Raw genomic sequence first — 17653 nt, forward strand, 5'->3', positions numbered from 1 at the left:
GGAGATCATCTGATTGTTGGTTTTCTCTGTATTGTTGTAGGGTTTACCTTACACTATTCATATACAGTCACCTTTGAGGTGGTTTGGTACTATAGAAATAAAATTGAATTAAATTGAATTTCATTTATCTTTCCATTTCTACACATTTTCTCTACTCCTTTCTTGTCAAACTATTTTCTGTCTTCTTGTTTTCTTACAGTGTTTATTTGACTCCTGGTTAACTCAGAAGGAGGACATGGTTGGGTCCATTAAGACAACCAACCTGAAGGACCAGACAGAGATGGTGGCCTGTTTGCACCATCTTACTGTGAGTATGCCTATACCGGAGCTGCTGTACCTTTTTGTAAAGAACAGAAAATGTTCCTACTTAAAAAACTCTGCACCAGTTACATGAGTGACATGCCAGGTAGGCTTAGATCTCTGCAACTTTTGTTGTGTGTATGTGTCTGTTCCGTAAGACTTTGAAAGCAGACCTTGATGTTAAGCGCCCCACCATGGACAAATTATGCTCAATGAGCCAGGATCTGCTGTCCAGTGTGAAGAACAGAGAGGTGGCCAGCAAACTAGAGGCCAGACTGGATAGCTTTGCCCAGCGCTGGGAGCAACTAGTCCAGATCCTAGAGATGCGTATCACCCAGGTACAGTGAGTGCTGAGTTGTCTTTTACTGTATGTAGAGTCATGTGAACATCATGGCAATTTTTTTTTTTACATTGAGTCAGTATTTATTTAACAAAAGCTATGCCAATATGCAAAAACAGAGTGTGAAAAACCGACTGCACTCAGGTATGTGTTAACACTATGCTGAGAAGGAATGACATCAGCCGTCTCAGCAAATTCTCCCCAAGGTCAGACAGTGCAATGGTCAGAGAAACTGCAACAAACTCAAAAGGCTTCAGTTAGCAAGTTAGATATTAAATGGTAAATGTCCTGTATTTGTATAGCGCTTTGCATAGTCCCTAAGGACCCCAAAGTGCTTTACACGTTCAGTCATCCACCCATTCACACACACATTCACACACTGGTGATGGCAGCTACAGTGTAGCCACAGCCGCTGTGGCTACACTGTAGCTGTCTTGATTAAAGTTCAAGACAGTCCAATGAGAACAGGAGTGAACAAGTATAACATGTTTAATTGTTGCCATGAGAAAGACTCTTCTCTCTAAAAGAGAAACTCATCTGTTGCGAGGATCGCTGAATCTAGTTTACTTGCTGATGGTAGCTGTGTTTCCACGCAAAGCGAAGATTGTAAGCAGCAGTAAAAGCAGTGCCAGCGGCAGCTTGTATCACATGCTGGTTTCCCATCAATTTACTGTGAAAGACAGGCTTTATCTACAATGAAGCTGCAGTTTACTGTGAGTACAAAACAAGCAGAGCTTTCAGTAACAACAACCAACTGTGATCAAAAGATGGCAGTAATGTAAAGGATGCATGCAAACTGGCAAAGCTCTGTTGCCTGTTTGCATGCATGTCTGAAATGAAAAGATCGTTTCACTTTTGGTGCATTTTATGCACATTTAAACAGATTTCACTGTTTAAAATAAATTCATGTGGCCTCATAATCATAGAACTTTGGTTTTCTCATCTGCACGAGATTTGTTAAGATTAAGAAAATGCCAACTGAAAACCACTTAATACACAATGTTTGCTTGTATGTACACGTACTTTTAAATGCACACATTAATTAGTGCTCAAGCTGGTTGCACAGATATCGATATTTCTCCCTCTCCTTATTATTTTATTTATTTTTCCATTGAAAGAGATAACCAGCAGATTGACCTCTACATACACATACATACACTCTACATATGCTTCTTCTCACGTTGTCATTACAGTCTACTCTAAAGTCTAAATTGCTGCTTAACTGCCTCCACAGCTGTCTGAGTGTGCACTCACCTACATACACACACACTCAGTCTAGAGCTCTTGTTGGAACCCACACTTATACCGCAAAACACTGTACTCATGACCTTGTATGATAGATGATGTCCAACCATCAGTTATCACCTGTCAAGAATGAGGATTTGTCATCTGTATAATTCAGCTCCTGATGTTAAACCGTCTGCCTGAGTGTATTATGCTCTCCCTTTAACATTCAGCTCTCGGCAGCTGTCAGTGCAGCCCAGCATTCTGAGCTAACCCACTCAGTAACTGCGACTGTAACCAAAGTGACAACAAGAGAGAAGATGTCAGCTGTCCGCCAGACCCGAGAATCACCACCTCCACAGAAGAAGAGACAAGTAGTTGTGGATTCTGAGCTCAGGAAAAGGTGTGTTTATGTTCCTACACTTGAAAACGTGAGCGTTGGAGCATTATTCATTTCAAGATGCCTTCTAACTTTTATTAAATGTTCAGATACATGCATCCCTTTTTACTCTCTTATCTCAGCAGGTAGGTGATGAAATATTGTGAATACTCATAGTATCTAGGTTTGGTGGTTATAATAGTAAGCAGCTTTAAACTGAACTTTTCCCAATAGTCAAGTAGAAGTTTCTGAAAATTCTCCTCGACCTTGTAGTAAGTAGAAAAGCAAGCTTAGACGTTTTGTAGTGGTAGTTTAACAGTGAACCTTTTTGGTCATTTTTGAGGCATTTTGTTAAATGTAAGTTAAAATAAAATTTAAGGGTTTTCTACAGCACTGAGTAATTCTCAGCTACAATGCGTGAGCACAGTCAGGTAAACATTACTTTGGATCCCAGGCAGGCGGGGCACGTAGCGTGCTGGTCCTTGTTGTACAAAGAGAAACCAAACCCCTGAGGATAGGGCAAAACAGAAGAGTTCTGCTTTGCTTGCTTTGGTTTGATATTCATATCAAAATGCAAAGCAAAAACACTGCACAAGAAGACTCGAATATAGTGCTCCGTGGGCAGCCGACGCACCAGCTGAGCAGTGGTGGCTAACACCAACTTTAAGCTAGCAAACAGAGCTAACTAGCAGTTGCTACCTAGCCCGACCTGGCAGAGGTGTTCTTAGCAAGGTGAAGAAGTTATGAAGAACACATACCCCCTTTGATCACAGGGGGTTTGTGTGCAGGTGCGACTATGAAGGGCATCAAAAAAGCCAAACACCATTACAAAAAGAAGGTAGAAGAACACTTCTCCAACTCCAACCCCCGACGCATGTGGCAAGGACTCCAGACCATTACAGACTACAGGACCACCAAACCCTCCCCCGCATCCTCTGATGTCTCCTTCCTCAACGAGCTCAACAACTTTTATGCTCGTTTTGAGCGAGGGAACCCCACAACCACAACCAAAGCAGACATGACGCCAGACCACCAACCTCTGACTCTCTCCCCCACCGATGTAGGAGCGGTGCTGAGCAGGATCAATGTCCACAAGGCTGCAGGTCCCGATGGCATCCCCGGGCGTGTTCTCAGAGCGTGTTCTGGGGAGCTTGCAGGAGTGCTCACAGACATATTCAATCTGTCCTTGGCCCACGCTGTGGTACCGGCCTGCTTCAAATCCACCTCCATCGTCCCGATACCCAAAAACTCCAACCCATCTTGCCTCAATGACTACCGCACTCACCCCCATCATCACTAAGTGCTTAGAGCGACTGGTCCTAGCACACTTCAAATCCTGTCTGCCCCCCACCCTGGACCCCCACCAATTCGCATACCGCCAGAACAGGAGCACAGAGGATGCAGTCTCCATCGCACTGCACTCTGTCCTCTCACACCTGGACAACAACAACACCTACGCCAGAATGCTGTTTATAGACTTCAGTTCAGCATTCAATACAATCCACCCCTCACAACTCATCAAGAAACTGACAGACCTGGGCATCAGTTCCCTCATCTGCAAATGGTTACTGGACTTCCTGACCAACCGCCCCCAACATGTCCGGCTGGATAACCACTGCTCATCTACCATCACAATGAACACCGGTGTACCACAAGGCTGTGTGATGAGCCCTTTCCTCTACTCCCTCTTCACCCACGACTGCAGACCTGCTGATGGTTCCAACACCATCATTAAGTTTGCAGATGACACCACGGTGATTGGCCTCATCAGTGACAACGATGAGGCCGCCTACAGGGAGGAGGTGGATCGTCTGGCTGAGTGGTGCGACAGAAACAACCTGCTGCTTAACACCGAGAAGACCAAGGAGCTCATCGTGGACTACAGGAGGAATGCTGACCCACATCCACCCATCCACATTAAGGGGACGGCTGTGGAGCGTGTGAGCAGCTTCAAGTTCCTGGGAGTCCACATCTCCGAGGATCTCACCTGGACGACCAACTGCTCCAAGCTGGTCAAGAAGGCTCATCAGCGCCTCTTCTTCTTGAGGACTCTGAGGAAGAACCACCTGTCCTCAGACATCCTGGTGAACTTCTATCGCTGCACCATCGAGAGCATCCTGACCAACTGTATAACAGTCTGGTACGGGAACTGCTCTGCCTCGGACCGGAAGGCGTTGCAGAGGGTCGTGAAAACTGCCCAGCGCATCGCCGGAGCACCACTTCCTGCCATAAAAGACATCTACAGGAAGCGGTGTCTGAAAAGGGCTGGGAAAATCATCAAAGACCCCAGTCACCCATCACATGGACTCTTCACCCTCCTGCCCTCTGGGAGGCGCTACAGGAGCCTCCGGACTAAGACCACCAGGTACCGGAACAGCTTCTTCCCCACAGCTGTCAGACTCCTGAACTCTGCCTCCTGACATCTGACCCACGTTAACTCATGGACTGAACATACACACACCCACAATGGACAACTGTACCCTCAAACACACAATAATAACATGGACTGAACCACCACTCACAACCACTAGCACTTTATATAGCCTCTGTAGAAACTATCTACACCCTCACTTATCTTAACTGCACTACTGTATAGCTCTGTGTAAATAATCATTCTGTACATTCGATAATCTTTAATTCTACAACTGTTTACAACTTCCATAGTTCACATTTCTGTATAGCTGTATATCTCAGATTCTGTAAAGTTATTTATTTCATATTCTGTATAGTTTTTCATATTTATATCCTGTTCATAGCCTGTACATAGCTTGTACTCACTACAGCCTGTACATACTTATAGTTATAGCATATTCACAACATACTTCATACCGTGTACATTATAACATACCATAATAGACCCATTTCTGTAATATACTCACATATCTATATTATTGCTAATATATATTGTAATATATCTATATCACTAAAGCACTTCTGGATGGATGCAAACTGCATTTCGTTGCCCTGTACCTGTGCATGTGCAATGACAATAAAGTTGAATTCTATTCTAATTCTATTCTATGCATATATCATGACTGGTCATCTCAAGACAAGACATGTAAAGTGTCCACACTTTAATTCTCAGCTTTTCAGCACAGACATTTGTGTGGCCTGCATGGTCATTGCAGTGGGATTGTAATTAGAGCTGGCAGCTGTCAGTCAGCCAGAAACGTTACATGTTACAGTTCTGAATTGTTTTTCCACTCGGCACATCAATTCCAATGTGTTGGCAGTTCTTATTTCCTTTCAGGACAATGAAATTTATGTTGCTGACAAAGGTTTTTCTCCACAGAAGACATCTGCAAACACCAACATTCCATAATTGAATGGTATTTCATAATTTCCACCGAATTTAAAATATTACAGGATAATAGTAAACTCCCTCTATGATATGTAATAACTAACTGTTTGAGTGTGAAGCTGAAATTAGGTCCTATATGATTACATGAAATACATTACTACAGTGCTGCTATGTGACATCTTGTATGCAATCTTGTAAATGTAGTGTTAATAGAACTTCACCACCACATTATCTTATGTGCTTCAACACAGTGTGATGCCTTATAATACAAAACACATTTGTGTTTGTCTGCATCTATTGCCAGGTTCGATGTGGATTTCACTGAAGTCCACAGCTATATGACTCGTGGTGAAGCCATTCTGCAGAGCCCTGAATTCTCTGTGACACGCAAAGACAGCAGTATTCAGGAGCTACATGACAAAGTCCAGGTAAAAATTGTGTGTCTGTGTCTTATGTGCATATGTGGATCTGTGTCATTTATATATGATCTAAATGTGCAATAGGATCTTGTTATTTCAGCATTTCAGTCATACCTGAGGGGACATTTTGAACTGGGCTTACAAGGCAATGATAATGTACCTCATATGAGATGCAGCAAAGTGTCAGTAATGAGTGTGATGACATTTTGCAGACATTTTGGACCCTTTACTTATATGTGTCAGCTGACAACATTTGTATTCTAAGTGCTTTGTATAAGGATGAAACAAAACAAGAGGAAACAGGGTAAAAAGCCTGTTTTTCTTTGATAGTTAAAAAATACCCAAACATCCATCCATCCATCCATCTTCATCCGCTTTATCCGGGGCCGGGTCGCGGGGGCAGCAGCCTAAGCAAAGAGGCCCAGACCTCCCTCTCCCCAGCCACCTCCTCCAGCTTATCCGGGGGAATACCAAGGCGTTCCCAGGCCAGCCGAGAGATATAATCTCTCCAGCGTGTCCTGGGTCTGCCCCGGGGCCTCCTCCCGGTGGGACATGCCTGGAACACCTCACCCAGGAGGCGCCCAGGGGGCATCCTTGTCAGATGCCCGAACCACCTCAGCTGGCTCCTTTCGATGTGGAGCAGCAGCTGCTCTACTCTAAGCCCCTCCCGGATGGCCGAACTTCTCACCCTATCTGTAAGGGAGAGGCCAGCCACCCTTCGGAGGAAGCTCATTTCTGCCGCTTGTATCCGCGATCTCGTTCTTTCGGTCACTACCCACAGCTCGTGGCCATAGGTGAGGGTAGGGACGTAGATCGACCGGTAAATTGAGAGCTTCGCTTTTACACTCAGCTCCCTCTTCACCACGACGGACCGGTGCAGCGTCCGCATTACTGCAGCTGCAGCCCCAATCCGTCTGTCGATCTCCGGCTCCCTTCTCCCATCACTCGCGAACAAGACCCCGAGATACTTGAACTCCTCCACTTGGGGCAGGAACTCATCCCCGACCCGGAGTGGGCACTCCACCCTTTTCCGGCTGAGAACCATGGCCTCAGATTTGGAGGTGCTGATCCTCATTCCCGCTGCTTCACACTCGGCTGTGAACCGCTCCAGTGCGAGCTGGAGGCCCTCACCCGATGAAGCCAACAGAACCACATCATCTGCAAAGATCAGAGATGAGATTCTGAGGCCACCAAAGCGAAAGCCCTCCGCCACTTGGCTGCGCCTAGAAATCCTGTCCATAAAAATTATGAACAGAACCGGAGACAAAGGGCAGCCCTGGCGGAGCCCATCACCCACCAGGAACGAGTCCGACTTATTGCCGGCAATGCGAACCAAGCTCTTGCAACGGTTGTATAGGGATCGAATGGCCCGTAGCAATGGGCCAGACACCCCATATTCCCGCAACACCTCCCACAGGACACCCCGAGGGACACGGTCGAATGCCTTCTCCAAGTCCACAAAACACATGTAGACTGGTTGGGCAAACTCCCATGCACCCTCAAGTATCCTGGGGAGGATAAAGAGCTGGTCCAGTGTTCCGCGACCAGGACGAAAACCGCATTGTTCCTCCTGAATCAGCGGTTCGACTAACGGACGAACTCTCCTTTCCAGCACCCTGGCATAGACTTTCCCAGGGAGGCTGAGGAGTGTGATCCCCCTGTAGTTGGAACACACCCTCCGGTCCCCCTTCTTAAAGATGGGGACCACCACCCCGGTCTGCCAGTCCACAGGTACTGCCCCTGATCTCCACGCAACATTGTAGAGGCGTGTCAACCAGGACAGCCCTACAACGTCCAGAGCCTTCAGGAACTCGGGGCGGACCTCATCAACACCAGGGGCTCTGCCACCAAGGAGTTGTTTAACTGCCTCAGTGACCTCGCCCCCGGAAATTGGCGGGTCATTCCCCTCATCCCCAGACTCTGCTTCCTCCTCGGAAGACGTGTCAGTGGGATTAAGGAGGTCCTCGAAGTATTCCTTCCACCGCCTGACAATTTTCTCAGTCGACGTCAGCAGCATACCCAAACAAACATATATTTTGTAATTTTGGTTAGTATGTTAATCTGGTTCAAACTTTACATTTTACCAGTAGGCATTTGGATTTGAAAGCTACACAAAGTATCCAAGTTTGTTGTTTACATTGTTTTAATTTGATATTTTTGGCAACTAAGTGTAAAGAAAAACATTTTATAAACACAACACTGACAACAGTTTAACCTTTGCAGGGCTGCTTGCAAACACTTGATAAACATGATGTATTAAGTCCATAGTCACATTTTTTGTTCTTTACTAATTCCTGAGCAATAAATCAGTGCACATTAATTATCCTTATTCTTTCATCTATCACTTAGAACTACACTACCAGTCAAAAGTTTTAGAACACCCTCATTTTTACAGTTTATTGTAATTCAAGTCATTCAAGTCCAATGAACAGCTTGAAATTGTGCAAAGGTAACTGGTGAACTGCCAGAAATTAAAAATAAAGGTAAGGTTACCCAAAACTGAAAAATAATGTACATTTCAGAATTATTCAAAAAAGCCTTTTGCAGTGCTCTGCTGCCATCTAGAAGGCAAATGAGGAGCTGGGAGCGTGGCTCACTAAGGTGTATAAGTCCAGCCTGCCTGGAAGATTTAAAGCCCGGATCTACCAGCACATCCTCCCACGAATCCTGTGGCCTCTGCTTGTCTGCACAGTTCCAATAACTAATGTGGAATCCCTTGAAAGGAAGATCAGTGGCTTTATTCGTAAGTGGCTGGGTCTTCCCCTCAGCCTCACCAGTAGTGCCTTGTATGGGGCAAGACGCCCCACAGTATAGAGATTCCAAAGACGGCAAGGTGACATCAGCAGGTGTCAAGGTAAGGACAGGAAGAAAGTGGAAGGCCGAGAAGGCAGTTGAGGTGGCAGAGTCACGCCTAAGGCAAAAGAAACTGGTCAGGCAGAAGACACCCCCCCTGTCTTAGCAACAGGGGGAGCAGGCTTGGGGTACTTCCCAAAGGCCCAGGTCAGCAGGGCACAGAGAAAGGAGAGACACCAGCTACTCGATTAAGAGGTCCGCGCAGGTGACGAGCAAATAAGCAGGGCCACAGGACTCAGGCGGCAGGGAGCATGGACACGGTGGGAGAGTACCTTGCAGCGCAAGGTCACCTGGGCAAACATCATGCAGGCAGTATACAACATTCTGCCAAGCCCAGTAAATCTCCATGTGTAGGGAAAGAGCGAGACACCTGCCTGTTCCCTGTGCTCTGGAAGAGGCACCCTAGAACGCCTCCTCAGCAGCTGCCCAAAGACCCTGGCCGATGGTCGGTATCGTTGGCGACACGACCAGATGCTCAGAGTAGTACCTGAGAAGATTGCCTCAGCAATCAGCACCAGTGAACACCATCGCGCTCCAAAGAAGGCAATCTCTTTCATTAAGGCTAGAGAGAAACCCCAGGTGCGCCCACATTTAACAACCGGCCTCCTCAACACAGCCTCTGATTGGGAGCTACAGGCTGACCTGGGTAAACAGCTAAACTTCCCACAGCACATTGTAAAAAACATCCCTCTGGCCAGACATTTCTGAGGCCCCAAAACATCTGCTAATGCATGAACTCACAGTGCCCTGGGAAGAGCGGATCAAGGAGGCCAACGAGAGGAAACGTGCCAAGTACCAGGACCTAGTGCAGGAGTGCAGGGGAAGGGGCTGGAAGACATTCTATCAGCCCGTAGAAGTGGGTTGTAGGGGCTTTGCAGGACAATCACCCTGCAAAGTCCTTGGCCGGCTGGGTGTGGCTGGGGCTGCCAAGAAGAGGACCATCCAGGTTGTGAGTGAAGCGGCAGAGAAAGCCACAAGATGGCTGTGGATTAAGAGGGCTGATCCATGGGTAGCTACTGGTACGCAAGTCAGGGCTCGATCACCCCTGACTGGGTCGCCTGGGCGAGGGTGTATTATGTTGCGAGACCCGAAATACCTGATGACCCCAGGATACATAACTGAAGATGCGTGCCAGTGCATCCAGGAGATGTTTCTTGCATAGTTCAGGGAAAATGGGTTAACAATTTAAAGCTGTTCTGCAGCAATGGAGGCAAATCAAGCCTTGAAAGCTGGTGCTACTAATTCCTACAGCTGTTCCAACTTTGTGGATTACTTCCAACCGTCTCTGTCTGCAAAAGCAGTGTTGGAACACACGGTGGTACCATACCCTGGTGAGCATCAGTTGAACAACATTGTACTGCAAAAAGTAGTGTGTTGGTACAAACATGGTGAGAAAAAACAATTGAAGAGAGACAGACCATCATAAAACTTGTAAATGTCGGCCTGTCCTACAGAGAAACTGCAAAGAAAGTCAAGGTGTCAGTGAGTCCAGTTTCCTTCAGCATCAAAGGCTCAGAAACTGTGACAGCAGGAGGTCTGCAGACCCAAAGACACGACTGAATCAGAGGACAAGTTTCTGAGAGTTAACAGCTGTGTGACGGCGGCTCACAGGACAACAGCTTCAAGCAGCTTCATACTGGTCGTAGTGAGAAAGTCTCAGTTTCAGCTGTGAAGAGAAAACTTCAAGCTGCAGGTTTGACAGGACGAGTGGCAGCAAGAAAGCCAGAATAAGACAAAGAGGCTCGTCTGGGCCATGAAACACCACCATTGTACTCATGAAGACTGGAAGAAGGTTTTATGGACTGATGAATCAAAATTTCAAATCTTCGGTTCAGGATGCAGGATCTTTGTACGTCGTTGAGTAGGTGAAAGGATGGTTCCACAGTGTGTGACATCCTGAAGAGGAAATGTGATGGTCTGGAGCTGTTTTGCTGGATCCAGGGTCAGTGACTTGTACAGAGTGAGAGGCCCCCTGAACCAAAACGACTACCACAGCATTCAGCAGCACCATGCAATATCTTCTGGTATGAGGCTAGTTGGTCAGGGGTTCATCCTACAGCAAGATAATGACCCAAAACATCAGTCCAAGCTGTGCCAGAACTACCTCAGGAAAAAGAACAAGATGGTGAGCTTGAAAACATGGAGTGTCCAGCACAGTCTCCAGACTGAAACCCCGCCGAGCTGGTTTGGGATGAACTGGACAGAAGAGCAAAGCAACCTACAAGGTCCACATTTATGGGGACTTCTTTCTACAATAGAAATCAAATATTCTCCCGTATCTGTAGCAGAATGCCATATCTGTGTTCAGCTGTTATATCTGCCAAAGGTGGCTACTGATGAGTCAAACGTTTAGAATACATTTATAAACTGATTCCTTGTTTTTTTAAAACAAGGAATCAATTTTTTAACTCCAATTACTTATTTGTACTATGCTTTCATTTCAGAGTGCGATGTGATATTAAACTGCATAATTTTTAATAAAAAACTGGAAAAAATGGGGTTTTCTAAAACTGATAGTGTGTACATATTTAGAAATTCTTTGTGATTGTGTTTTATTTTTTTTGGTTGGTTTAAAGGCTCTCTGTGTATGTACAGCCTAAAAGTTCAGTGGTGATCTGTCTATTATCGATACAGCATATGTGATGTGCTAAAACTTACAGCTCACTTTTAGCCACTAAATGCTGCACAATGTTTACCAGCTAGTGCTTTGTGTTAGCTCTGCGGTGTACCCCTGCCTCTCATCTTATAATAGCTGAGATAGACTCCAGCCCAACCGTGATATGGACAAACAGAATTCAGTTCAATTCAATTTTATTTGTACAGCGCCAAATCACAACAACAGTCACCTCAAGGCGCTTTATATTGTAAGGTAGACCCTACAGTCATACATACAGAGAAAACCCAACAATCATATGACCTCCTATGAGCAAGCACTTTGACGACAGTGGGAAGGAAAAACTCCCTTTTAACAGGAAGAAACCTCCAACCAGCACAACCAGGCTCTGGGAGGGGCGGGGCCATCTGCTGCAACTGGTTGGGGTGAGAGAAGGAAGACAGGATAAAGACATGCTGTGGAAGAGAGACAGAGATTAATAACGAGTACGATTTGTCAGGGCTCTGTGTACGGGCAGGCGGAGATGAGCATCCAAACGCAGGACTCGGAGACTGAGCAGGATTTTGAATTCTGGATTTAACAGGGAGCCAATGAGGGAAGCCAATACAGGAGAAATCTGCTCTCTCTTTCTAGTCCCTGTCAGGACTCTTACTGCAGCATTTTGGATTAGCTGAAGGATTTTCAGGGGTTTTTTAGGACATCCTGATAATAATGATTTAAAGTAGTCCAGCCTGGAAGTAATAAGACAGGATATTTCTAATTTTAGAGATGTTGCACATATGGAAGAAGGCAGTCCTACATATTTGTTTAATATGTGCATTGAAGGACATGTCCTGGTCAGAAATGACTCCAAGATTCCTGGAGGCCATCCACAGTAAGAATATGGTGGTTAGATACCATATTTCTAAGATTTTCAGTACAATAACCTCAGTTTTATCTGAATTTTAACTACAGCCAGATTGAGGGCCTGTGCTACATAGCTGATTATTAGAGACAGGGTGATAAGATTTAAGATTGAAGCATTAATTAATGGCAGGACTTCTTTGAGCAGTTTTGTAGGAATGGGGTCTAAAAGACACGTTGATGGGTTGGAGGAAATAATTATTGAAGTTAACTCAGAAAGATCAATTGGAGAAAAAGAGTCTAAGTGAATGTAAACATTTTATGGCAACATTTTCTTCAGTTAACACTTCAACTGTTTAAGCTCTTTTCCACACAAATTCCAGCTTCTTTACCTCTTTTCAGCAGAAATTCTGCTGATTCACCTCTTTTCAGTACAATTTTCAGCTTTGTGACCTCTTCTTAGCACAATTTTCAGCTTCTTCTGCTCTTTTCAGCACAAATTTCAGCCTCTTTGGCTCAGTGGGATAAGCAGCTGCCGTGAGACCCGTTGGTAAAGGATCGAATCCTACGTGTGACGGTTTCCACACATCTTCCTGCTTGCCTCCACTCTGCATTCTTGACACTCTTCAGTGTACCATTTCACATACAGCCATCTTCAGCAAGCACTTCCGCTTCTACATCTCTTTTCAGCAGATAATTCTGCTTTTTCAGTTGTTTTCAGCAGATTCCAATATGAGGCATTCACACTGCATTTTCGCAGGAAATGAAACGTTTTCTAGTGTGGTCCTAGTCATCAAAATGGGCCAAAAAAATGGCATAAAAAGCTTAGTATTTCACAAGGTATAAAGGTTATGACCACCAAAAGATATAGCAGTCATAAACAGAAAGAGCGGAACAGGTTAAAATTTGAATGGTGAAAATTGGATGAAAACTGAGGGAGTAGTTAAGCAGCAAAAAAAGGGAGTAACTAGAATAACTAGAAAAAGTTGCATTTCCTGTGAAAATGCAGTGTGAATGCCATGTTATGCGATCTGAAAACAGCAGATGAAGGAGAACTATCTGCTGAAAACACTGTGTAGAAGGGTTTGAACCTGCGCTACCTGGTCTCAAGGCAGCTGCTCATTTCACTGAGTCAAACTGGTTCTCAGGTGACTGAAAAGAGATGAGGAAACTGAAAATTGTACTGAAAAGAGGTGAAGAAACTGAAGGTTCTGCTGAAAAGCGCAGACAAGGCTGAGATTTGTGCTGAAAAGAGGTGGAAAAAGCTGATCTTTCTGCTGGAAAGAGATGAACTTGTTGAAGATACTGAAAATTCTGCTGTAAACAGGCCGAGAAGCTCAAAATTCTGCTGAAAAAGGGTGAAGAAGCAGAACTTTGAGAGAGAGTCCTAATGTTTAATAATCCAAATTTCACTGTTTTACTCTTTTTTATGATTACGTTGTTTATTGCTGGTTTTTAGAATTAAATAAATGGACTACTAATATTAAATAATAATAATAATTATTATTATTATTATTATTATTATTATTATTATTATTATTATTATTATTATTATATGCTGATAGAAACGGTAACATAATGTTGTTTCACAACACATTCATAAAAATGTGTATTTGAGTGTTTTAAATACAGATGACATCACTGGGTTTAGCTACAGTAGCTTCCACCAAGTTAATATTAGGTTACCTAACTTATGTAGTTTCTTTGTTTGTTTTGTCTTTTATGATAATAATGAATTAATCAATAAAAACATACTTCATTCATGAAGAATCATTCTTGTGTGTGTCATAATATAAGGCAACAAATGCTACTGTACAGTGTTTTCACATTACATGCTATGATTTTGAGTTACGCTAATCGCAGATTTTGTTTAGCCAAAAACTTTATTCATCGTAATCGTAATATTGACTCTGACCCGCAGCAGAACTCATGTCTTCAAATTTATTTTTCTAAAATCTCCAACACACTGATTTTATTTTAGATATGATGTTGCTGTTACCTGACATGTTCTGTAATAAATGAATTGAGACCAAAAATATTGTGGTATAAAAACTAGTACTTCTCTTGATATGTTTTATTTCTCATATTTAGTAACAATAGGCATTAATTTAAATTTTATTTTCATTAGTAGATCAGCTTCAAAGCAGTCTGGGAGATTACTTTTAAAATATATATGCTTTTCTAAATAACTGGCCAGTCGTGCACAGGTTTTCGTAAGTGTGACAGCAGAATAAGATGCACACCTGGTTCATACTGCTTTGTAGATTGGACATTGATTTGTCCATCATCCATCCTCTCTGCCTCTCTGTTTGTTTGCCACAGGCGATTGAAAGAGAGCGGCCAGAAAAGTACCGCAAGCTTCAGGAGGCCACACGCACAGCACAGGCCCTAGTCGAGCAGGGTAACTTGCACGCTTACATACTCATTCACATGCATACACAGACATGCATGCTCCCCTCGTCTGTTCCCATGGCAACACTTCCACCTGTCCCACCCACTCTACTTGTCTCCATAGAAACACTCACTCACAGGGAGAAACGGACAGAAAGAGAGACTTCTCATCTGTCCTTCACTCTGTCCTTGTGACACAGAAACACTAAATGTTCTTTTGTTTTTTTCCCTAACCTTAAAACAAAACATTCCTGAACTTTATACAACTTACTGACCAGAGCTACATCTGTGTATTTTCTCTTTAATGTTGCCTAAATTGTAAGGAAAATGCACTTGTGGGTTGAGCAGCAGAGTTGAGTGTGTGGTTACGCCCTTGAAAAACTTGCCAAATCTTCTCTGCCAGTGGCACACAGCTTAATCTACGCATGTTTTGATCTTCTGGTACCCCATGTGGTTGTGACAAATGCTGGTTGAAGAAAGGAATGCCATCCCTCAGATTCTGCAACCACTGGCATCCTCCTCAAGATGACACTTACTGCCACAGAGTTGTCAGAGACTGCCTCCAGACTACTACCAACCCATAAATGCGTTTTCCTTACAAATGTGGCACAGTTTCGAAGGAGAAATAAGCAGGCTTTCCATGCTGTAAGATTTATTACAAAGAAGAGTCGTTACAACAAAGAAATAATTAACCAATATGCCTTTCCTTATTTTTTGTGCCAAGTTTATATAAAATGGGATGCAAGCTGTACTGGTTAACATGTTGCCTTGAATTAAGTAATTCAAAATCTCTGAGTGCTCAGGTAGAGTAGAAAATGCTACACAAGAACTAGTCCATTTGCCATAATAAGCACTCTAATTTTATTTAAACAAATTTATTCAGATGTCTGACAAAAACAATTTTCTTGCTGTCAGATGATGAAATGGTAAATGGACTGATTCTTATATGGCACTTTTCTACTCTCCCAAAATACTCAAAGCACTGTATACAACATGCCTCATTCACACTCATACAAGCACTTCTAAACTCAAGTGCAATCTAACCAACATTCACACTCCAATGGACGCGTCGGAGAGCAACTTGGTGTTAGTATCTTCCCCAAGGATATTTTGCACGCAGACTGGGATTGACAAGGATCAAACCACAAACCTTCCAATCAGTAGCTGATCTGCTCTACCACCTGATCCACAACCACCCAATGAAGTGAAGATGAAGTCAATAAAATTGGTCTTCTTCATAAGTGACTGAATTCAATTGATCTGTTCCTGACAGTTATCGCCTACTAAATGCAGGTTATTCACGAAAAATAGAAAGAACAAAACACCAACTAGAATTGTAATTGGGGTATAACAGGAGAGGAATGAAATAAACACATTTACTGTAGGCTGCTGTATTCAGATGCAAACTGCTATGGAAAGTACAGTTACCTGGTATGACATCATGGAGTATAATGAAGACATGATTCCATGTCAGAGTTGCAAGCCTGATGCTGTCATTTCCAGGTGCAAATATAATATAGCCAACATGGTTCAGTTTACTCTTTTGGAGATGAAACTCTTTGTATGAACAGATTTCATTCATTCAACGTTAATATCTGTTCACATTAAATATACCAGTTAGTAGCACAGCGCTGTGTTTCTGTTAGCAGCAGACTGTTACAGGCCAGAGGCTCACCTCTCACCTGCACTCTTGTCTGCAGTTATCATGCTTATGTGAACTGTTATGCGGTATTTACTCTATGTCTGTGTGTGTGACAGCCAACTCTTTCTCTTTCTGATCCTCCCATCACTACCACCTAACCCTGCCCCCTTACTCCAGAGGGGAGTCGTGCCGAAGACATTGCCCAGGCAGCAGAACAGCTTAACCAGCGCTGGGCAGGATTCTGCACCCTGCTGGGAGAAAGACTGGCATGGCTGTCCTATCAAACAAAGGTACACACATCTGAGTGCACATTATACCCAGGCCTTCAGTGTATGGGAAAAATTTCAATTTAACTTGGTATAGAACCATATGTTACATATTCTTCACAATACAATAAGGAGAGCACATATAAAAAATCACAGGTGTGAGTAAACGCAACCCAGTCTGGTCATTCTCTCTACTGCAGACTAAAAAGATAATAATGTGTGGGTGTTTGCTTATTTTGTCCTCTGTGTGTCCTGCAGGTACTGGCCTTCTACAGCTTGTATGAGCAGTGTGAGCAGGCAGTGGACAGCAGTGAGAACTGGCTCAAAGTTCAGCCCCCGCTGGCATCTGAACCAGAACCACTCAAAGTGCAACTGGACCGATGTCGGGTGAGTGAGTCCTGACTTTGGTCACTATCTGCCACTTGAATCCAAAGTTTACGTTGGTAAACAGCACATGCGGTTACTTTACTGCAGTGTGTCATCGTAGAGTTTTTCACCTCATGTTTTTAAATGGTTTTTGTTTTGTGTTAGAAATCTCAGAAGTTTCTGTTTCTTTCCATTTTGACATATTCATTCATTCGGCTTTGTTTGACTTTCTGTATTTCATGCACCTGTTTTGCATAGCACTTTGCTGTGAGTACTTTTTTGTTCTTTTTATGGATAATATATTTGCACTTATTAATTAAAAAAGTCTGTTTAATAATTCAGTTGACTCAGAACACAAAGTGTACTCATGCTTTTTATACATTATTACACGTTCTGAAAATGTTGTCCTGTCTTTGACAGTAAATAAACCTCCATCAGAATTAACAGAATTGTCACGTTTAAAAGGTTTTTTTGTATAAAAGTAATGCAGTGAGAGCTACAAACTGCCTTTACTTATGTATTTTGCCAGACAAACCCCCTGCTCCTAACCAGATGTGTTTATAAAGGCCTGAGCTTCTTAAAAAGCAGGAACTCGGATTGCAACACAAAACACGGGCTTTGTGTGGCAGTTTTTTGTCAACATCTACACAACAGAAGAAGCAAAACCAAACTGAATAAATAAAAGACAGAGAGGCACAACTGAAGTGAAAGACAG

The 17653-nt window shown here is 43.6% G+C and overlaps 1 protein-coding gene across 5 annotated transcripts in view; it reads left to right on the top strand.

Moving 5' to 3' along the window:
- Positions 1–17653, top strand: part of dmd (dystrophin) — a 262554-nt gene that overhangs the window by 107156 nt on the left and 137745 nt on the right. For 4 of the 5 annotated variants that reach the window (XM_080296865.1, XM_080296862.1, XM_080296864.1 and 1 more), the window contains 8 exons: positions 200–307; positions 459–638; positions 2098–2267; positions 2354–2389; positions 5849–5972; positions 14596–14674; positions 16484–16596; positions 16831–16959. In XM_080296865.1, the coding sequence (XP_080152991.1) occupies positions 200–307; positions 459–638; positions 2098–2267; positions 2354–2389; positions 5849–5972; positions 14596–14674; positions 16484–16596; positions 16831–16959 (939 nt within the window). The remainder of the gene's footprint in view (positions 1–199; positions 308–458; positions 639–2097; positions 2268–2353; positions 2390–5848; positions 5973–14595; positions 14675–16483; positions 16597–16830; positions 16960–17653) is intronic. The other variant, XM_080296863.1, reaches the window with a different exon arrangement.

The sequence above is a fragment of the Astatotilapia calliptera genome, chromosome 23, assembly GCF_964374335.1.
Source record: "Astatotilapia calliptera chromosome 23, fAstCal68.1, whole genome shotgun sequence".
NCBI lineage: Eukaryota > Metazoa > Chordata > Actinopteri > Cichliformes > Cichlidae > Astatotilapia > Astatotilapia calliptera.